Source organism: Rissa tridactyla, chromosome 1 (assembly GCF_028500815.1).
Source record: "Rissa tridactyla isolate bRisTri1 chromosome 1, bRisTri1.patW.cur.20221130, whole genome shotgun sequence".
Classification (NCBI taxonomy): domain Eukaryota; kingdom Metazoa; phylum Chordata; class Aves; order Charadriiformes; family Laridae; genus Rissa; species Rissa tridactyla.
Genome location: NC_071466.1, coordinates 127557434 through 127581186, shown reverse-complemented (window position 1 = coordinate 127581186; position 23753 = coordinate 127557434). Strand labels below are relative to the sequence as shown.

The window sequence follows — 23753 nt, the reverse complement described above, 5'->3', positions numbered from 1 at the left end:
TGATAACAGATTTAATTGGCTCTTTCCTTTATTTTCAGCTTTTGTTTGACAAAAAATGCCTCTGGTCTGCCTTAAAATTCATCTAACAAGAAAATCTATATATAAGTAGTACAACAGCTGTAAGCCTTTGGGGACCACTGTATTGCAGAGTTAAGTATGGATATTTCAGTGTTCAATTGCAACTGTGTTGAAATATTTAAACAACAAGAGCCATAAACAGGAAGGAATTGGTTTACAAAAATTGCATTACTTACAGTGTTGTTCTGCAAAAGCGTCAGTACATTTTTAGAAAGAAGATTAGCTTAAGTGTTCACAAATAGCAATATAAATCAAGCTAACTAGCAGAAGTTGCCAAAACACATTTCCATATCATACAGCCTGACTTTGTTGCATTTAATGAAGGTCAGGGGAGTTGTAATGAGTTGGCTGGCAAAAGTTCAGCTAACCTATCTGAGAAGGTGACTTTTGGCTTTTACCTTAAAAAGAAAAAAAGCTTTCACCGAAAAAGCCTCTTGCATTTTGATGACAAATTAGCCATAGAAAATGTGAAGCAAATGCATGCCAATTTAGTAACATCTGCTTGAGTTGGTAGTGAAAGAGAAGCATGCAATTTATCTTCAAAGACAAAATGCTCCATCAACAGCGAAGTTGTAGATGGCAGCGTGAGAAGGAAAGGATAGAAGTTTATCTGGGATCTAAAGTACAACAAGACGAAGAAATCAGATTAGATTTCTGTATCAGAAAGAAAAAGCTAATTTATTAAGGAAAGTCTCCTTAATTCAAGGATTAAAATAAAATTAAAATTAAGATCCAAAAGTCTCCTTGTTCTCCAAAGACACATCTGCTTACATTAGAAAAAGATTATTTTGTTACTTAACGACAGGTACCAGCACTTCGAAGCTTACCTTATCCAGCAACACATTCTGCCATAAGCGGAATATACTGAGGTAGCTTCTGTCTCTTGCACTGAATGACGTGAAGAAAAACTGCAAGAAAAACAAGGTGCAAAAAGCTGACTTGTAGGTATTTTCAAGAAGCCCAGAATGTTTCCTTGGATCTTGAATATCTTAAGGTTTTCAGCAATGGCATGCTCCCCTCAACCTCAACAAAACTAGTCTCATATTTCTCACACTCCACGCTTTTTATCACTTTTAATAATTGAGAGTTAGTTCCCCAATATCCACATAGAATATAAAGACACTTGCTTTTCTGGGCATCCAATCACAATCATTCGTACCTTTTGCATAAAGGAAGAGCTTCCCCTCAACTAACTACACAGTTAAATCTTTCTCCCACTTCCAGATTGGAAGTGCAACAATCAGAGACATATATGCCCTTCCACCACATATTCCTTTCAGTAATCTTTTCACATGAGAAGATATGAGATTAAAATAATACACATCATTTGCAGTATTAAAGTCTTCCCTATTCAAAAGTTTGTTTAGCAAAGAGGGAATCATAGAATCATAGGGCTGGAAGGGACCTCTGGAGATCATCTAGTCCAACCCCCCTGCCAGAGAAGGGCCACCTAGAGTAGGTTGCACAGGAACGCATCCAGGCGGGTTTTGAATGTCTCCAGAGTTGGAGACTCCACCACCTCCCTGGGCAGCCTGTTCCAGTGCTCTGCCACCCTCAAAGTAAAGAAGTTCCTCCTCATGTTTATGACATCACAGCCCTTTTGTTTTCAGCAGTTTTCTTCAGGGGCACTTTAAATCCACTGAGATTGCAAAAATACCAAACTCGAGGACACACATTCTGTATTCATGCCCTGAACTTCTAGTTTTCAAATGGTTTCCCTTTGAGAATTGGTTGGACAAAAGCTTCCCTATTTTCTGGTTATTACATCAACACTAGTCTACAATCAAACTAAAGTTGAATTACGAAGCCAGTATTCACAGGGACCAAAACACCAAGTCTGTCTTCTAATCCTAACTACATTTGAAGATTTGACACAGAAGTTACTTATGCATATTTAAAACTACAAGTGCTCTGCCCTGGACATTATAATTTAAAAAAAGCCCACAACCATATTTAAATACAGGTTTTCACCTTCTCTCCTTTTGTTGCTATTTGTATGGCATTTGGAATGAGCCGAGCAGTTTTCTCCTTTGTCATGAAAGTGATGTCCTTCAAGGCAATAGAAATCTAAGCAGAAACAGAGTTAATAAAGCACATTAAAAATAACTGTTAAGACTAAAAATTTACAAGTCACAGAACACTCAAGAGGAATTTAAACTAACCCCAAACCCTGGGATGCAAATCAGTTGAGATCACAAAGGCAATTACTATCCCCACTTGCTAACCTTAACAGCAAGCATTCCAAAGTAGAGGCAAGTTAAGATGACTTGAGAGTAAGTTTCCTCCTCTTTCATACTAGGACTAGGGAAGCAAGTAATTCTTTCTTCTTTCCTTCCGCTCCTCCAGCAATGGGGATTGAGGGCACAATCCCAACCACATACAAACCACAGATCTGAAAACCAATCCGCATCAGTACCCTATACATAAGGCAGGACGCAGATCAGATAATAGACTATCTTGTCTATGTCATCTCTCAGAAGTTTGCAATCTAGTCCATTTTCAGAGTTTTATTTGCCATCCTTCCTTTGCCATCCAAACATTGGAAGGAAGTCTTCCTGCTTGGGTATGTTTGCCTTGCATATCAGTACTCAAAATGTTTCTGTTTGGAAGAGCACGGTCTGACTGGCTGCAACAAGCCATTTCTATTTAGCCTACCCCCTTCCCTAGAAGATAAGGCTGTGCTACCATTCAGCTCAGAGAAAGGAAGAACATACAGTTAGATTTTTGCTTTTTCCTGTGTATGCAGAATGTCCTCCACACTCTCTCTCTCTGCATCAACACAGCCTGCTAAGGAGGATCCCAAAGCTTGGCTCTAGCACTCTAGCTGATGAGCTCAGATTGCCTTAAGATACGACTCTGCTAGGCAGTCAGGAACAAGTTACTAGGATGTGTGCTGTTTTGGCTGAAAAAAAAAAAAAAAAATCAGTCTTTGAATAGTTTATATATTCAAGGGTGTAACTTCGACAGGATTTTTAAAAGAACTCAAGTCTACAATAAGAAACATTCAATCGTCATATACATCTGATGAAATTAAGCATTTCTACACCCCCTCTTTGTCTTAAGTACACAAGCTATTTGTTGTCTGTCCTGTGTATTTCAGGGCACACATAGCAGAATAAGAGATTAACTTTAGGTGTGAGCAGTCTCACAGCTGCAGAACATTTTGATGCATCTCCAACACCCATTAACTAGGTTACCTTCCTTTTCTCATTCACTGCCTCATACTATTTCTACAGCAGATGCAACAACTACTTCAATGAAAAGTTTTAATTCATTAACCTAATTTGACAGAAATAGAGAGCTAACATATCACAAATGTCTACTTTTGCTCATACTGTTCAAAAGCTACATACCACAGTATGAGAACTTGCAGAGATCATTTATAGATTCTCTTCAGCTGTTCTTAGATGCTGATATTTACATGGAAGACTAAACCAAGCAAGGTTCAATGCTGGAGAGTTCTTGAATAGGGCAACACCATGTACTGTATCATGTTCCTGGTGTTACAGGAGAACATTATGTGTTACATGCTTTTATAGAGCAACTCTCCTCGGTAAGGAGAGGCAAACTGTCATCCAGAAATGAAAGAGATCAGATTTAGCATAACTCCTGAATTCCTTCCTATGCTGAATGACTGACTGAGCAGGCTTACTTCAGCATTCAGATGTCTCCAATGCTGTTCTCATTTTATGAAGCAATGGATCTGCATTTCTACACAGGGATGCAGGCTCTTTCTCTTCAGCTCAAAGTTACTAGCATGAAATTGACAGGGTTAAGATTTGTGTGAGACACTCTTATATCCCAATAGTCCAGGACAAAGAAGAGGTGGGATTCACATGAGCTAAGAGATCTTACCGTGGTCTCCCATCGGAAAATGTTGCTGTGGAAACAGAGCCAGTTTTCAGAGAGATACAAGCGTCCTTGCAGCAGGATATCCTTCTGGAGTGCACAAGCATAATCTACATGTAAAGAACAAGAGAACGTTTACTCACTTATTGCAGCTCAGTTGACCCAAAGCTGTTAACTTTAAATGAGATAAGGGTACTGCAATATAAATAAAAAGCCTTTTCTTTCACTCTTCAAAAGTCTTTGAAGGCAGACTTGTACTGGGTTGCATCCAGACAACGTGTGGGAACACCCCAAAGCCAGAGTTGATGGAAGTATCAGTGTGACAACAGCACTCCATGTATTGGCCCCCTGTGCATTATCCTATATTTTCAGGGAAGATGTATCAGGCAAGATCAGGAGTACACTGAAGAAGTCAATGAAGTGTACATTCATAAGTCAAACTTCAAAGCGCCTAAACAACAGAATACACAAACATTTATAGTAAAACAGATTATACTGTCAACTCCTACATAACAGTAGTTCATATGTTGTAGTAAGATAATAATTTTCCACTAAACAGATCCTATCATAAGCTAAAACTATCTGCAGAGTGAGACACTAAAAGGCAGCTTGAAGCTATACAGTTCTTCAGGCAGGGGATATTTTCTAAAGCTGACTGCCATTTTTATTATGATACTGCCTCTGGCTGAAACATCCCTATTGAGAAACAGATTTCATCTAGAATGCAATTACCCACCATCAGATACCTGCTAATTAAGAACAAGAGCAGACGATTTGGTTGCAGTTTTAAAAAGCCTCTCTGAGACAACTTTCATAATTATGAGCCCGAAGATTCAAACAAAGGGAATTTTCAGAAGTACTACTACTAGAAAGTTAAGACAGATCCCTTTTGGAAGCTCCAACCTAAAGACGGTTACCTTATGTATTGAAAATATCCAGAATGTAGCTATTAATGCAGGATGTTAACAATTTTAGAGGTATCAACGAGTTCTGTTATTTTGAAAAGCACTGTATCTGGTATTGTCTGAGCCAGAATTTTGATTTTGTGGATAGTAAGAATATGAAAATGGTTCTTGTTCAAGTACCAAGAGGTTCATGAGTCCCTCACCATCCTAACTTCAGTGTAAGTCTGCATCTACAGAAGCTTTTATTATGATTTTTTTTTTTTTTTTCAAATTCTCTTGGTTTTTTCCCCTCAAATAATCAAGTGGAAATAAAGTTTCTTGCAACAAACATGAGGCATGTATACAACCCTTGGAGACATAACTGCAAACAGAATTACATAAACTTAAAGAAATCCAAACCAATAAGTTTTAAGTGCATGTTTAAAGACAAGTCAGATACCAAAATGCTGGAAGAGGGAAGGCAGCAGGAGTCTGTTAAGGACTGGAGGAAAACGTTACTAAGAAGTTTGCATCCAACTTCCATGTTTGGGGGAGGAAAAGGGATTCAGACCTATAAATATTGGAGCACTGGGCAAGTGATGAGTGATACCACCATGACCTACCTACACAAGAGAGAATATCAAAATAAAAGGGAGAGATTAGCATTTCTCCTTCTAAGTTTTCAGAGCCAGTAACTTAAGATGGTGCTTGTAAACAATATTTTCAGACAAATTGAAGTAGTGGCACTCCTTTAAACTCCCATTTCAAAAGTCTAAGTCACCTCTCTTTCATTATAAGAATTATATTTCATATAATCTTTATATATAGGGATCATTACAGTGGAATACTCACTTCTTTTTTAACAGCTAAGTGAAGAACAGGAGCAGTTACAGTTCTTTTAGTGAACAGCAGCAAGTAATTGCTTCTTTGAGCACTGTAAAGCCTGTGGTAAGTTTCTCTGCATCAAGCAAAAGAAGAGCTCTTTGTCTGGAGGATGGAAAAAGTCCTTCCAAAGGAGCACTGCTTTTTACACACATTTTCAAAAAAATGTGTATAAAGTAATGACTTTGCTTCTGATGGAGCAGCTGCTATCCTGTTGAGATTAACCCATTACTAAATCTTTCTCCAAGCCCTAGGCAGTCTGTTCATTGGAACTGTGCTTCAGAGCTCACTCCACAGCTTTCTGTATCAATCCTGCGTAAGGAGAAACACCAAAACAATGCTTTGAAGTAGTATCCTTTTCTTCTGTTTTACTTCTCTACAGAACTCTAGTATTTTAAAAACACAGAAGGCATTTCAAAGGATAACTGCCTTCTTCTGAGGCTGAAAAAGGACACAGGGATTTAACTGTTTCTGTGCAAGCAAAAGCTCTGATTTGTCTTCCATTAACCCAGAAGAAACTTGGCATGCTGCAAGGATATACCGACAGCCTCTCAATATTCACTTCCTTAAAGGTTACATAAGACGAGAGATGACCTTTAAATAGTCACAACGCCACTTTTGTATAGAAACACCACATGTTTCTTGGACAGTGTATGTGTTACATAGTGTTTGGGCAGCTGCAAGGCAAGTAGTGATAAAAAGAGGGAATAAGGTGCACCACTGCACGCAAAGGAGATAGGGTTATATGCTTGCCACCTTTGGATTTTGCAGTGGACCAAAACAGGGAGTCAGAGCTCAAAAGGAACATTTCAGTGCCAAGAAATTCTCATAGAATCACACAGAATGGTAGGGGTGACAAGGGACCTTTGGAGATCATCTAGTCCAACCCCCCTGCCTGAGCAGGTTCACCTAGAGCAGGCTGGACAGGAACGCGTCTACGTGGGTTTTGAATATCTCCAGAGAAGGAGATTCCACAATCTCTTTGGGCAGCCTGTTCCAGTGCTCTGTCACCCTCAAAGATGTCTTTCCTTATGTACCATAGTTCGATATTCTCTGCCACCTGCTTCTGTCCCCTCCCACCCCATGCACTTACCACCTCTACTCTTCCAGTTGAGCGTTACTTCTACACTCGCACCCATGTCATGAGCAAATGGATAAGCTAACGTGGTATGCTGGGCTGTGAAAAACCTCCGCTCGAGGCATAAGCCAACCTAGAACTAATAGATTTGCACAGTACCAGATAGCGCACTTCATGCTCAGCACTAGCCTGAGCAGTAACTATAACTGCACAGACCAGCATGGGGCATAAAATGTTTTTATCTGCCCTTAATATACCATGTTGACAAATAGAAAGCTGTACACTTGGATGTAAGTCAGGACAAAACAAAGATTGGTTTGTGTTTTCCAATGATCTCCTATGAAGGATGATAGGAATGGCACACTTAACTACTGCATTTTTTGTCCTCATACCACATAGCTGGCATTTGTCTCTGAAAAGATTCTTTTAAATTACAAGTATCCACCGTGTCACTCAGTCCCAGAAGTCACATTAACCAAGATGCCTAGGGCAAGGGTCTAGGCTTAGTTCCAGGGTGCAAAGGAAAAGCTTCTGCTAAGGATGATCTGCTTACTTAAGAGTCACTGAAGCAACATCCCTTACCTTTGCATCCAAGTACCAAACCGTTACAACTATGGAATCACTCCCTCCTCCCTCAACATCTATGGCAACTGACTCAGTCATAACTAGTTGTCTCTTTAAAGTAAAAAGAGAGAACTCAGACACTCACAGGATAGAAAATTAATGGTTATGACACTTCCAAGTTGGTTGTCCACACTGGAAAGAACATAAAACAAATTCACTGCTCTCAGGATCTAATTCTACCTCTGTTCTTCTCACACTCAACATTGCACAAACTCATCAGTGCACGTATGTTGAGTTTACATGCTCAGTGCTCACCCTGACCCTGCACAGTGACCTTTCTTTCCAGCTTATCCCCTAACAGCTGTCAGGCAGTCACATTTCCACTGCTGTCAGAAACAGTTTTGTCCAAAATCCACTAAAAAGTAGCAGCAGGAAAAGACATTGAGGCTCCCATCCCACATCTAGATGAACTGGAGAATTCTATATCCTCTCCTTCACTTCTCAACCTCCAAAAGGAATCTGTCTTTTTCACAAAGCAGGCAGTATAGGAGAGGAGTATGGACCTGACTTTCCCTGAAGTTATCTGATGCTAGTTCAGAGACAGGAGAATAGGAAGGTATCAGCTGTAGTCAGAATTTGCAATTAAAAAAACCACCTTGGCACTACTGCAATCTGGAGTTAGGAGACAAGCACTTTTGGTGTGATTACATCTTACCTACTATGAGTCTCTCCGAGTCTGGCAGATGAGAAAACTGTCTCTTGAATTCCTCACTCCTATATTTGTAAGTGGAACTTGAGAGCTGCAACAAAGAATGGCAAAAGGTTAAGCAAACAGATTTATTTTCAGCCATTGACTGTCTTCATACTGGATGTGTAATTTTATCTTGAACAAATGAACATCAAAAGAGCAATGAAGAATAGGTGGCATCTAAATGTAATCATCGCTGTAACTTTATGCTTGCTTACGTAAGAGTGTGCTTCCAGTATTTAGGATAGGACTGGCCAAACTGTTCCCTGCATGAGGCCAGATGCCAGTTACAAGGCATTACAGTTGTATGATGGCAACCTGCTCCACTCGTAAGGACATGAGAGCCCCTTCCAGGGCTAAGTCTTCTAGCGCACACTAAATCAAGAGGCAGCAAGGCCACAACATAGGAGGTGACAAAGCAGATCAAGTCCTCATGCAGGCCAATAGCTGGACACAAGGGCACGACCTGTAACACCAGTTTCTAATTGGAGTACCATTTTGGGAATACTACAGTGCAGTGGATTTTTTGCCAGTTACTATAATTAGGATTCCTGTAGGAATAAAGGCCAAAGTTTCTTCCAGTAAACACAAATAGCAACACCATCATCACCCCTTGATTTCCTGACCTGTTCTACATTTCACCCCATACTTAAGATCGCTGTCTATGGTTTATTTAAGATTCAAATCTTCAACTCACAGCAAAGAAGATTAATCTTGATGGACTTTAACTCCTTATTCTTATAAACAAATGCCCCTGCTCCCATTCAAATAAAGAGCTTCAGCATGTTCTCCAGAAACAATTCTGCTGTAAAAGCCATATTTTTCGTTTGCAGTAATAACAAGGTCATATTTTTTTTTTCCTTAACAGATGTCAGTTACTTATTTTAGGGGCCATTCTAACTTAAGGCTGTAAGAGACAATGACTCATCTGGACTATAGTTAATACAGGAAGAAGTCACTTTCAAGTGTTACAAAAACCAGGTATAAGTATACTACAAAGGCCTCTTTTACACCTTTTTTTTTTTCCTTTAACCTTTCTAAAGATCTTAAGCATGTGGTTGCTGTTCTCTCCTTGAACACCTGTATTACACCAAAACTTGATATTCATCACTAAACCCATCTTTACTATAAGATCAGTGGCTATTTATGTTTGGGGTGGGAGAAGAAAGTAGAAAAGAGGCAAATAACTGCTTTTGACTGTATGACCTTGCAGCATGTTTACTAAAAAGCCCATAGTTTTACCACACTCCTGCAGTGTGTTAGTTGGTCACTACCCTTTCATTATGTCTGTGCTTGTTGTGAAAACAATCCCAGAACATAGATAGACTATCTTCAGCTTAAGGGTGTTAATAAGTGAGTGTCAATAGTGCCTCCACCTCATCAAGGTTCTCACATTTTGCTATTTTCTATAGAAGATATTCCTGCTTCTTGCAGTTCAAAAGTTCCCTGAACACCACTACAGACACATCCTATGATGGTCTGTCATCTACCCGTACTTGACAATTGAGTTCTTTGGCCACAAGAACACATAAGCGCTACTTCAAGGTCAGGTGTTTAAGTGCACACAAGACAGGGCAATGTCACCTTGAGTCACTCCAGCTTTAAAAGAAAGTTAACATTACCTTCTATTACCATCAATAAAGGAAAGTCTTTATGTCTGACCACTGGTGAGTACATATTTGCAGTCCAGTAGTATTCTGAGCATTGCAATGCAAAAAGGCAAAAGTGAGGGAGGGAGAAAGAAAGTATGTCCACCCCTCCCCTTCTGAGAAAAGCAAGCATGAAAGTTTTAGGTACAACTAATAGGGCAACATGTCAGACGTCCTCTAAGCTGTACGCCTCCAGTTATATTTCAGCTATTTCTGAGATTATGAAAGAGCATGGAGAGCATGTCACCTACTAAAGCAGACAGGCTAAGGTTTCTTGGCCTTGACACATCATGCCCTGAAACACACACTTTTAACTGATCATATGAAACAGGCATCCAATGACTGCACCACTTTGACGAAATTGAGTTCTTTGCAATTACTCTAGACAGAGACACAGGGAAAACTGAAAAGTTAACTCAGATCTATGAAGTTTCCACCTGTAGTTCCAGAGACCCTACAGTTTACACAGTCATACCTCAACTGACTGAAGCCTGAGCTTGTGATGACAACACTAACATACAAGGGGAAGAGAAACTTCCCATGACAGCAAGAGAAACTTCACAATCTTCAAGCCTGATTTATGAAACCATGATGTAAGAGGCCATGATTTTAAGGAGAGAAGCAGTTTCTCAAACATGCTGCATACAAGAGATAAGAGCTACAGTGAACTTAAGCACTTTTGTGGTTACAAGACAAAAGGAATCAGGAAGAGGAGAACACGAACATTACAGTATCACAGACACGTTTGTATTAGTGCCTGAATCAGCCAGTTCAACAGCTCCAAGAATACAAACTCAAGATATCTTTGAGTTTTACTTAGAAATGAATTTTTTTCCTAGAGCATAAAACCTGCTATAGCTTGTCTGAGAAATCCTTGCCGGCATTTAGAAGTGTTCTTTGTCACAAGTGACAGACAGAAATCCTCTTATTAGTTGTAGATTTCTACTGAGCTTTTAGGACATTTATGAAGAGCCTGCTCTGAATCCTTATCTAATCTACAGAAAAGTGAGCACATTGAAACTTTTTAACCTTATCTTTTCCTTACTTTGTACGAAAACTAGCTCACTTAGATCTGTAAGTGGCTTGGTGCTTAAGAGGTCACTCAGTGGACTCAGGAAACAACAGGACAATTTTAACACTATTGGCACTACCAATTTCCTTAAAGTGAAGAACATACAACATTTTCATTTCTATGAACACAGCATCTCTCATAATCACTATTATAATATCCAAGACTTGACAGCATTTGAGGCAGGTTGCCACCTCTGGGTTACAAAACTTACCATCAAATATTAAAAGAAGAAAGGCATAAATTAGGCTGTAGGATGGCATTTAACAGATGAAAACAGCAACTCATTTTTAACACATGCACATTTCTAAGTTTAGTTATAAGTCGTCAGGCAAACACTTTGCCTGAGGATAATCTTAGGCATTTATGGGTATGCTATATTTAATCACTAAGAAAATTATTAAGTCCAGCCAACAAAATATTAGCACTCGTTGTCTAAAGCCACAAAAATATACCAGAAACCTGTGAAATAGCATAAGCAGAAAACCTTTACAGTGTTATCCTGAAAGTTTTACAGAAGACAGTTGTGTAAAAACCAGATACTACTTGAAGACACATAACGAAGTGATTCTCATACCTTGTTTAGAAATGGACCAGAGTCCAACTATATAAAGTCATCTTCCAGAAAAAAATATATGTTAACTTAAGTAGGACTAAGCCGAGTTATTTATATGATAGAAGCCTGTTAAAGAACAGTTCCCCTTCACATGTACATCTTCAAAGTGTGGACACTGCAAATAATTTGAGCCACTTAGCAAACTGTGGAGGAAAATTAAGCTACACCTTCTCCCAGGAGTACAGCAAAAATGCTAATTGTTAGGAAATTATTTGATTGCACGTATCACTAAGCATGCAAGTAGTCAATCAACCTCAGCAGAACGGTGTGCACATTTTTTAACATTTGCTAACAACAGTAATAATTACACATTTGTTTTGTTAGTGCTTTCCCCTTGCTTTGAGACACCACAAAAACCACATGTTACCTGACAATTTGCATTCTATAGTTTTGACACGCAGCTATGAATACAAACAGCCAAGGATGTAGGTAAGCTGACCTCACCACCAGAGTAATGCAACTCTGATGTCACCTCATTTTGAGAGATGCACACATGCCTCTCACTGAGCTTCAGTCTTGGTATCAGTTACCACCAAGTGTTGATTCTGGGTCCCAGAATCAAACAAGCCAATACGCCACCCAACCTACTCCCCCTTTATGCTCAGAAGCCTTGCTTAACCATCAAAATGTGGCCAATGAGATGTATGGCTTTGCTCCTCTGCCTACCAGCAAGAAAATCCATGCCGCTATCTCTACACCCCACTTAAAAACCACCTGATGCGCTATTCCCCAAAGACAGAAGAGCTTGACCTGTACTTTCCTATGAAGTTTCTAGACACAGTTGAAAACAAATTTGGAGGTATTAGTAAACTTAGGATGAAAGTAATTTTTAATCCTACACTAGCACATCAAAACAAACATTAAATATCCTGGCAAAAACTTGCACTTGTACTAAAGAATACATTGTTTCCCCCCCCCTTCAAATCCATCTAAAATCCTGCTTAGTACTAGGAGAAAGAAAACAGCCTCCAGAAGAATAGCACACCACCAGAGAAGAGTCTGAGTTTATACAAAAAGACTACATGTATTCTTGAAATTTAACTAGGAGGGGAAAAAAAAAAGCCACAAAAACAACCAAAACACTTTCAGTGAGTCTAAAGCCTCACTAGGCTAGGAAGAACTAAGTTAACAGCCCTAAACAAAAGCCTCATTTAGCAGTATAAGGAAGGCAAACTTAAGATTTCACATAGTCCAAAACAGATTCAGGTGGACGTGTCTATAAACACAAGAACAACTCCCTTGGCACACTGAGATGTCATCACTCTGCCGAGGCTACCTGTAAAATGTGCCAAGTCTGACAAGCCTTTCTGCCATCAGAAACGTGTTGATCCCACCGCAGCTGGTTCTTCAGTCCACAAAAGTTCATTATGACCATCCAATCTAATCTATAATGCACAAGCCACAGCTATCCCACAATTTAGCTTCTGCATTAAAACCAGAGCTACAATGACCAAATTTTCCTTTGTGAAAGAAAAAAAAAAAATATTTTACCTTCTTGAATTAAAAGTCACTCCTGATGGAAAAATCCATCCTAGCCTACGGATAGTTCTTCTAATGGTCTGTTGGTTAATCTTATCCTTATTTTGTGAATTACTTCTGGATTGTGCGCAAGTTACCCCATATCTTCTTTTGGGATGGGGATTAAGCTTCTGAAGTCTATTAGCAAAGAGGTTTTTTTTTCAGACTTATTCTCTTGGCTCTTCTGAATCCCCTCTTATTTTCAATGTGCTTCTTGAGAGATAGACATAGCATTGCAGGAGTCACTGCAAACACACACAAATCCGACTCACACTTGCTGTTAGGCACAGAACCACAGTGGAAGCTCACATTCATGTGACTACCAGCCTCCCTTATCTTTTCACAGTTCTAGGGCACAGTTTTCTATTTCTTCTGAAAACAAGCATGAAGATGTATTTTGAAAGTGTCAAGACTTGTTCTCTGTTTACTCTGTCACAAGCAAACAGTCCAGATCTACTGTTTCGGTCATCTATTTTCACTAACCATTCCTTGACAAAATCACAGAAAAATTTGAGGTTAGAAATAACTTTCAATTATTGAGTACTCGTAAGCTTTACTAGCAGTAACTTACTGTCCTTTTCTTTCTCTTGAAGTACAAAAGCATTAAATTTGCACAGGGAAAGAAGCTCTCACAAGACCTGAAGATCAACACCATCTTATTTAGGGTGACTTACTGTGTTATGTACAGTAGTACACTGTGCACTTTTGGACTGGATGTGTACAAAGTGTCCACTTTCATGTTGTTTTTTTTAAATAAGGAGCTATTTGATCACATCTGATTATCCAGGTGTGGATACATTTATTAAGTACATTTGTATTTAATTCATAGGTCATACGAGGCACGTCAACCAATAAAAAAAAAGAAAAACAAGCAACTGTTGCCAGGGTTGGCTCAGCCATTGTATTCCCTAGGCGCCTGCTTTCCAAAAGTTCCCATGCTCTCAAGGAAATGGAAACAAGCTCATAACCACAGTGGGAGGTGGAAGAGTTTAAGGAGCCAGGACTATTTTACTTACGTTCATTATACACTCTTCCTCATTCACCCTTAACTTCCCCAGAGAGGGGAGTCTCATAAGCACAGGGCAGTCTTCCAGAGGGCCACTGGCAGGCACTGGGCTGTGCACAGGGTCATTACGTCCCTTTCTGTGGCCCAGCCCCCCTCTGATTTGCAGAGGCTGGATGTGAAACAGATTTTAACATTTCTTAGTAACTGAGCAGAAAGCAAACCAATGGCAGTTCTCCTTCAGTGGCATCTGTGTACAGGCTGAGTGGCATCCAGTAAGAATTTTGGTGCAACTATGTCTTTCTTCATTAGAAATACAACAATAAAATTTCAAGGAAGGGATATTAAAATATAGGTCATGAGCAAATACTCAAGCTACTGTATTTTCTAGTGTTTTGTTTGTTTGTTCAGGGGTTTTGTGTTGGGATTTTTTTTTTTTTTTTAAATCCTATGAGATCCCATAAACAAGGCTAAAGACAGAGTCCCTTGTCCCTCCAGAATGAATGTTACTATTTACTAGTTCTCACAGATACATGGGCAGGCACACCGAAAACGTCAGACAGACTATTATTTACCACTAACACTAGTAGCTTCCAAAAATCCATGTAGGAAGAAACTACTCCACCATGGTCATAAGCCTGACATGCAGCAGTTCTGGTCAACTACTGTATCACAACTGTTTACCCCATGGTGTGACATGAACTCTGCTGAACTGGAAATCCTGCTCACGGAAGGCCTGGTCAACTCCTGCACTTCCACCTTGTCCTTCCAAAAGCAGGAAAGAAGGTCTCCTACTTGAGCTTTGCCTATATAAGTACAAATATCAAATCATGTTGGAGCACAGCTTGGAAGACAGCCTACAAATTCTACAACCAACATTGTCACAATTATGATTTTGACAGACAAGAAAATTTAGCATCATATGAAATACTGGGAACTATGCTGCTAGCATCAGGTTATATAATTAGAAATAGACCAAAAGTATCATTTTTTCATGAAGAATTTTTAGATTTGGCCTCCTTCCCAAGCAGAAAGAAAACTTCAAAGACTTAATGTTTAAAGAGTTGGACGATGTAAGGGTATTTCTACAGAGAATGAAGTTGCACAACCAGTTGAAGATTATTTTTTAAACGTTTTTTAACATTTCAAAAGTGTTATTTCTTAAACAGTAGCAAAGATGTGCAAGAATTTTGTAACAAAGTGCTTCCGCTTAAAACATGTGAGGGTCTCCCCCAAGTTTCTCCTTCAAGATCCCACCAGAATTAGCTCAATTTCATAGAATCGTATAATGGTTTAGGTTGGGAAGGACCTTGAAGATCACCTAATTCCAACCCCTCTGCCACAGGCAGGGACACCTTCCACCCGACCAGGTTGCTCAAAGCCCCATCCATTTCACAAGCCATTACATTTCATTGAAATAGGGTTCAGCTGAAGCTAGTCCAACAAGGTCCTTGGGAAACAAGCTGATAACCTTCTTATCAATGATAACAAAGCCTCTTGTCATTAGTAATATTATAGACTTTTCCCTGAAAAAAAAAAGTTTGGATTGAGACTATACCCTGCTTATTCTGAAGCAATTGCTTTGTAGTATTCAGTATTTTCTGCAAATAAGCGTTTAAAGCATTTTTTAGCTGTGAAGCCAGTGTACTTTTCTAACAACTCTGATTTGAATATAAAAATCTCAAGTTTGACACATACAGTGAGGAAAAAAGCATATGCTCCATTTCAGAAATAAAACTGACTAAGGTATGAAGCTAACATAAAGTCAGAAGACACACACCCCTACACATACCTCCTCCTCAAGCTGCCTGCAACCTGTTCCAACCCGTGCAAATCCCTGGCCAACACTCAGGCAGCCTCTGCAGCTCCCCCTTCTCTCACCCGCTTGCTTAGAGCTGGTGCTGGCCACCATCCAACAGAGCTAGCTAGCGTTCTGCCAGCCTCTGCTTGCGTGCAAGCTTGGAGACCAGGCTGAAACACACTAGCCTTGCAGAACACACATACAAACGCTGCAGCAAGTAGCCAAATAAAACTTAAGAGCCCACTTCCAATCTAAAATCGCTATCATCTAAATGGATTTTGGGAGGCAGACTGCAGTGGCACAGGTCATTTCAAGTTCACAAAAGTTCCAAAGGGGACAGCAGAGGAAAGTACCATCACCAGGGAAACACCAGCTTGGAAAGGAGCACTCAATGCCCATTGCTCCTCCTCTCTGCGTCACTGGAGGCTACAGCCCATGCACCCATTGTGCACCAGTCTTAAAAACAGAGTACATCTACACTTGGTAACTTGGCATGGATCTAAATCTACTCTCACACAAGACTTGGCCATTGCCCACTTTAAGTCAAACCCTTGCTAACAAATCTCCACAGGGTTAGCATCAGAGGAGGGAGGGGAGAAGATCAGGGCACACTTCATGCACACCCAAGCTCCCAAAATGAATATGTTACCACTCACGCAGAGCTCAGTTCTTTGTAGACACTAGGCAGGGAACAGACACTTTGAGGTAAGGGATAAAGGGCTTTGCATGCCCGTCAGCCCTCTCTGCCTGCTGTGAAAAGGGAACATCAGGCACACATCTGCTCTGCTTTCTTTGTGCTGTCTGTCCCCTTCCATCTGTCTTACCTAGGACCTGCCTGCTGCATTTCTGTGACTAATTAAATGATGTCAGGCTCCAACTGCAGTTTGTGTAGGGGGCTGTTCTGGAAAAGAGGAGGACTACATCGGAAACAGTGGCCTGCATACAAGCTTCACCCCTCACAGAGGGTGAGCCACTTACCACAAGCAAGGGGCTGTGGAGCCCCTCTGTCCTGCACGGCACCACCCACCCACCCCCAGCTGCAAGACTGGGTCCCTAGAAGCTATCACAACACACATACAGTTTCAGAGCAAGAGGAGAAGCAGCAGGTGTCCCTGTGCTGCATCCGCTCAGCTCACTGAAGGCCCAGCCTCAGACACGTCGGATCCCCTTGGGCACTTGGCTGAAGATACAGCTAATGACTCACTCAAAAGCAGGGAGGAGAGATCCCTCTCCTAGCATAGCCTTACTGAGGGAGCTGAAAGAAGAAACAGAAAAATGAATTTCAAGGCATTTCAATAACTTGTATAATCAGATTTAAATCTGAATGCCTGAAAGGAGAAGATAATTGAACACAATGGGGCCATATTTCAGTCATTTTGCAAGACGCTGCTGCTCGCTAGGATTAAGTGGTTGTCTTTGTGCACCTAGCTGGGTGGTGACGCTTTAGATCACCTGCAGTTCTGTTGTCAAGATCAGCTATGTATGTAAATAGCAGGAACTGGTTTCACCAGAAAAACGAGGCAACTCTTCTGCCTTCCCAAATCACAGCTAGGATACTTCACGGGGAATCTGTGTGCTGAAGGAGCAGCAAGATATTGGGAAGCAAATCTATACAGAAAAATATTCATTGGCAATTTCTTTCCATCAGAAAAACAGTAAGAGATCTCAAAGTGATCTCAGAAAGGCCCTGCCAAAGCCTGGGTACCAGTGTGACTCAGGCCTCAGAAGCAGTACGAGCATAAAGTGATTTAAGTGCATTTCCTGTTTATAAGATAACGCCACCTTCAGCTGATTAAACACCTGAGTCTGGAAGTCTGTAATTAGCAATAAGGCTGATAATTTCTAGTTCAAATACAATTATTTATGTAACTGCTACCAAGTACCTCTGAGTTTGTTTCAAGCATTTCAAGCAAGAAGTTCAATAGATTTGGACACTTCCACAGAAAAACCATCCTCCCCAACTCCAAACTGAAAAATAAGGTAGTTTTAGCTCTTCCAGGAGGCAAGATGCTCCAGTCTCAGATTTACTCAGCATCCTCATCAACACCGTCTGTAACTGGCAATAACTTCTTTGGACCTGGCAGTAAAATTATGCCTTTAATGCCTCTGCCAGAGACCATGTTTCATAGTGCCTCCGCAAGACACTAATACAAGCCAAGATCACAAGAGTCTTAAGTGCCTAGCTCCTCTTCCTTTTAGGGAAAAAATGTGGACCTGTACCTACCTTCCTGACTTCAAACAATCTTCTTATTTATTTTTAGCAACTTTATCACAAGGATTGGCAATACAATTACTAAAAGGATTTAAAAAAACATCACAAACCCGAAACACACACAACACCACAACAAAATTAATACAAATAAACCAACTGTGTTTGTATAAACTCTGCAGTTACTATTTTAAGATTGTTTAATTGAAATGTCTGTCACTCTCCCAACACCAAGTTATACTTTAGCTCAGATAATTTGTCTGCTCCCCAGTTTGAGTCTTGTAACTGCATTGTCCAGGTTTCAACAGCCGTAAACATACTAACATGATGCAATGGCAATTAAAAGCTCAGTCAAGATGATTTCCTTTTGGATAAAAAAATGCATTCCTTTCTAAACAGCAGTTTCACCTGACTCATTTTTCTTCCTACAGCTTGTGTGCAAAACAATTAGCTGATGTTATTTGTAAGAACATCTGTTCCTTCACCTGATCTTTCACTGTAGGCCTCCTAAGTAATGAAAAAAATCAAACTGCTTTTCTTTAGACTTAATCCATTTAATAAGCAGGAGAAAAAAATCCGCAGGGGGCATGACTGCATATAACAAAGTACCTAAAAGACATTACTTCTGAACTTTCATGTTCCTTACCTACAAAAAAGTCCCACCTAGATTACTTAATACAAAAGTAGCTAAATACAGAAGCAAACAATGGCATACCTCAGTCGCACTTTTCCCTCCTTACTCTCCCAGAACTGGACTCTGGCATCTCTGATCTGTATTTGAGTAACAGTATCTGTATTTGATTAACTAGTAACAGCCCCCAAATATTGGTCAGAAAAAAAGGTCATTGAGGAGGGAGACAATCCCCTTGGAAGCAAGAGTGACTGCAAGATTTTTTGGGTTTTGTTTTGGTTTGGTTTTTTTTGTTGTTTGTTTTTTTTTTTTTTTTTAAAAAGAACTCTCAAAAGATTTATTCCACTTTTACTTAGCACTTCAGATGTAATAACTGATCTGTGCCATTTACTTTTCAGCAACTCATAGAAGGATACATAAATATCTTTCAATCAGGACTACAGTGAAAACCAGTAGGAGCGTATTAGACGAACTGCAACAGTAGTTACATAGTTAATGCAGTAGTGACCGTAGCCGGCTACAGGAACTGTGTTGGTATAAATTATACTGGTCATCTCCTTAAGCCTGCGAGTAGCCCTACTGCATTTGAAATTACATGGATGGTAACACTCACCAAGCGATCACCCCCAAACTATTTTTCTTGTGAAATATCTAATTTGATCTCTTTCTCTTCTACCTTAAAAAACAAATGCAGATTTTACTCTTAGTCATTTCTATATTAAAAGCTGCTACCAGATTTGATTGAAACATTTTCAGCAAAGACAGACCACACATAATTTTTGTTTAACTGCATACAAAAAAGGGTCAGCTATTGGGAGACGTGTATCAGCACAAGCTGATCACAGCTACAGACACACCATGGTTCAGACATTACTTCTGAACTCTCATATTCCTTACCTGCAAAAAAAGTCCCACCAAGATTACTTAATACAAAAGTAGCTAAATACAAAAGCAAAAGAATGGCATACCTCAGTCGCACTTTTCCCTCCTTACTCTCCCAGAACTGGACTCTGGCATCTCTGATCTGTATTTGAGTTTAGTAATAGTCCACAAATATTGGTGAGAAAAAAAGGTCATGAAGGAGACAAACAATCCCGTTGGAAGCAAGAGTGATAGCAAGATTATTTTTTTTTTTTTTAAAAAAAAAAAAAAAACAGGAATCTGATCACATCTCTGATCACATACCTCCACTCATTCTGAACAAGGGGGGATTATCTTGACTCCTGGTGGGTAGGAACAGTGGCAAACAGAAGCTAAGAGGTCCTATGAGCAGGCTGAAGTCCCGAATCCTGAAATCCGTCATTGCCCTAGGGGCTTTAGAGGGTTGCAGTAACAAATACACAGCCTGAACGTATAACTGAAGTTAAAGCTTGTGCATGAATATCCCAAGTGTAGGCTTTACTGACTCTTCAAGCAACTTCAATAAAAAAAGCACTACCTAAAAAACCTCACTTACTCCATGTAATTTCTAAAACGCTGCCGGTATCACCAAGGAATCTTGACATAGATCAATTACTGCATAACCATCTGCTGCATAGGATGATACAAAATATAACTTCCAGAGTAGTCATTAGTGTAGAAAAGCCGTACACTCTTGTCTAGAATGCCCTTAGGTTTTTGGATTGGTAAGTATGTCTCCCACATCACCTAAACTTCGACAAAGGATTTCAGATTTTTATTATTATTTTTTTTCTTGAACACCTCCTGGAGAATTTTCTACCACTAGCTGCTGCTAATGACTTAATTAAATGTACCTCTAAACAATCACATCCTGTAGAGTTTTGTTTACCTGTCTTCTTTCCCTACAAAGGGATGCAAGTAGCTCACCTGCAGCAGACTTGAAAAAGACAATGTTACACCTCTACTTGTTTGTAGAAATACTTAACAACAAAGCTGTAACCAAACCAAAGACCAAAAAAGAGCTTAACTTCCATATCCTAGATTTGCCTTTTAAAGCTTTCATTCCATAAGCTATGAACTCCCTTCTCATTAAACGGATATCATAATTCTAGCAACTCCATGCTGATTTTCTGAACTATATTGCATTTCTGATGGTTTGTTCCCAGTGACTTACAAAATAAGGAAATCACACAAGTCCGAAGTATTTTCTTCCTCATCTATTAAACTTAACTTTCAGATTCTAGACTAATTCTTTAGGTGTGTGTAATAATAATTCATACTATATAGAACTTACCACTGCTGCAGCTGGGTAAGCTTATTTAGACAGGGCACCAACTACCTGCCAGTGTTTGATCAGAACAGGCTGAAACCTGATGGCAGTCAGATCTAGCCAGTGCTCAGTCTGGAGCTGCATCAACAGCAATAAAGAGATTCCCAGGGTGAAAATAAGCGAGAAAAACACTTCAGCCTCATCTGCCATGTTCAAGGGCTAGTCAGAACTACAGTTTACCTTTTCTTACTATTTTAGAAGTCTGCTTCTATATAATCAGGGCTGCCACAGGACATAAAAAAAGCACCTGTTCTAGAGATTCCAGATAGGTAAGCAAACAACATACCAGTGTTACAAGTACAGCAAAAGCTATTTATATTAAAGTTACAACATTTCAGGAAAAAAAAACCCAGCATAAGTGAGTTTAAGATTTTTATTCTTTTCAGAGACCTACAGCATTTATCCAATTCTCATCCTCCTTAGATTCATAGTGGCAAATAAAAAGGACGCTAAAAATCATCCTCTGATGCCACAAGTAATGATGTCTCTCCTTCACAACCCAAGCATTTGGAGGCACAGATGAGAAGAAAAGCTTTTTTTCCAGGAGTAACACACCAAGTATACAACATAGGAGGTGAAGCAACTGTCAGAGTGCTTTAAATACCAGTCTGCCAAAACATAGTTACTGATTTAACAAGCCCAGTAAACCATTCCCAGAGTGAACATGAGTCTTTCAGAGAAAGGTGGGAGGAGCATTCAAATGACTATAGACGCAAGAAATATTTCTTCTAATCCTTACTAGTCTTGGGCCTCAAAGTATGTCAACTCGTACCTGTGCTGCAATAAATTATCTTCCAAATTGTAATGTATATCTGCATCCCTCCCGTGCAGGTTTGAGTCATGTATGTTTACTTGTGCCAAGAATACGATATTCTCACACACTCCCAACAGACTAGCTCTCTCTCATAGAAACCAAATCCATGTTTGTCAAAATTCAAAATCCTTTTTCAAATCTGGTGCAACCTCCCTTGTTCTTGTATTATGAAAAATAAAATGCTTACCTTCACTTTTCAGTGTATCATTTATATGCTTCTGTTGTTGTACTCCTTCACACTGACCAACTCTTTAAACTGACATTACACTGGAATCAAACTGGCTTTTTTGAAGCCTATTTTATTTCCAACACCTTCCTGGCACCCCACATATCCAATTTCTTAAACAAGCCTCCCAGATAAAAACAGTTTTCTGAGATGTTCAACTCTTCACACCTACCTTTTCATTGAAAGGGAAGGACTTACTTTTTTATTCTTTCTTTCCACAGGCATTCTTCTTATTGTAGACAAATATGAACTTTCTTTGACTGTTTATTAATAGAAACTAGAGTCCCCAGACAGAACAACTTCACTTTTGATGCAAGGATCCTTTTCATTAGCTTCCTCATTCACTTTTACCTTCTTCATTACAATAGGAGAATACTTAGGACTTTTCATGTGTTTCTTCTTCCAAGGACATTAAATTTAGTTATATTTCAGTACGAAGAGCGTAAAAAGGATAAAATGTGAATTCAGAATCTTGAGATAGAGTTTCCAGATGGAACTTAATTTCCAAAGCATCTTTGACTTTCATCATTTCTATTTGCAGTTGCCAAAACTAGAACCATTTAATCCAAAGTAGATGCACGCTTTACAGATTCCAGTAAAGAGGGTAACCCCTGATATTAAGTTCACAAGCAAGCTTTTTTTCTTCCTCCAGTGAGGTTATAAAAATTCTAGCTTTGTCCACTTCCAGGGAATAGTCTTCAAAAAAAAAAAGAAACAAAAAACCCCACAACACACCACCAAAACCCACAAAAACAAAAAACCACCCACCTTAAAAACAGCAGTTAGTACCACTACCAGTTTAAGAATTGCTTACAGTAGTACAGAAAAAAGACTTCTTTCTCAAAATTATTCAATAAAGCTAAAAAACAAAAGAATATTTTGGATAGAGAAGCAGAAAAATTACGCATTGTAGGATTCTCTTCTTTTCTTCCTTACGTGTTAATTTTTCTGCTAACCTTCCTTCTCTCCACTCACCATAGTCAGGAAAGAGATTATAACCCAGAGGCTCCCAACCCTAGCTTGCTGCTAATTACATGTGCTAACAGCACCTATTGAGCATTCATGATACCTGGCCTGACTTCCAGAGGCATGGCACAACTGCCTACTCCCACTCAAATCCATGAAAAATTGAAGTCAAACCAGTCAGGCTCTAACATTCACATTTGGTTTCCACCATCAGCAAAGCAAGAGTACATACTCAGAAGAAATTAATCCTTGGAGCAAACCAAAGTTGTCAGAAACGTGCAGCCTCTCAAAGCCAATAAATAACCCAGGCAACCAAAGCCAATCCCTGGATGCTACCTCAGGCTAGCCTTGCTGTCGTAGAAATTCCTTAGTGCTACTGACTTAAGAGTAGGAACAAGCATAACAAACCCACACCTGCCACAGGATACTAAGATCATCCTTTGTCAAACGTTAGTGACACATGTTTTGCACCCTGCAAGAAGCTGCCTTCCGTGTTATCACATACACATTTACTATGACTCAGTATTTAGGGAGTTTTAATGATTTGTTTATATAGTCAGCAGTTGATCATCAACTATGCAAGTTATTAAAACACATTTTCTGTCTAGAAAAGCAGGGAAAGATGCCAATGCAATAACATTTTAATTAGAAGACCTTAGCTTTTGCCTTGAATTTGTGACCTTCTGCCTCATGTTACTTCTAAGTTCAGTCCCCTCGAGGCTAAGAAAATGAGTACCCACAGCCTCCTATAGCCAGATGGGTAGAGGTTTTTAAAATTAATCAGTGACAAACAGTACGGCTAGAACTTTACAAGCCACAGCACCATCTCACAAGAGGCAAGTATTTACACAATTCCTTTGTTTAACTGCAAGGTCATATTTGCAGAACCAGATAAACAGTAACTTCAAACAAATACTGAGGTCTTGAAGTATAAATCA

General features: G+C 39.5%; 1 protein-coding gene across 1 annotated transcript in view; it reads right to left on the bottom strand.

Moving 5' to 3' along the window:
* Nucleotides 1-23753, bottom strand: part of GRAMD1C (GRAM domain containing 1C) — a 55430-nt gene that overhangs the window by 27854 nt on the left and 3823 nt on the right. Inside the window, 4 exon segments of the mRNA XM_054213853.1 lie at nt 906-986; nt 2050-2145; nt 3934-4037; nt 8051-8135. Of these exon segments, the coding sequence (XP_054069828.1) occupies nt 906-986; nt 2050-2145; nt 3934-4037; nt 8051-8135 (366 nt within the window).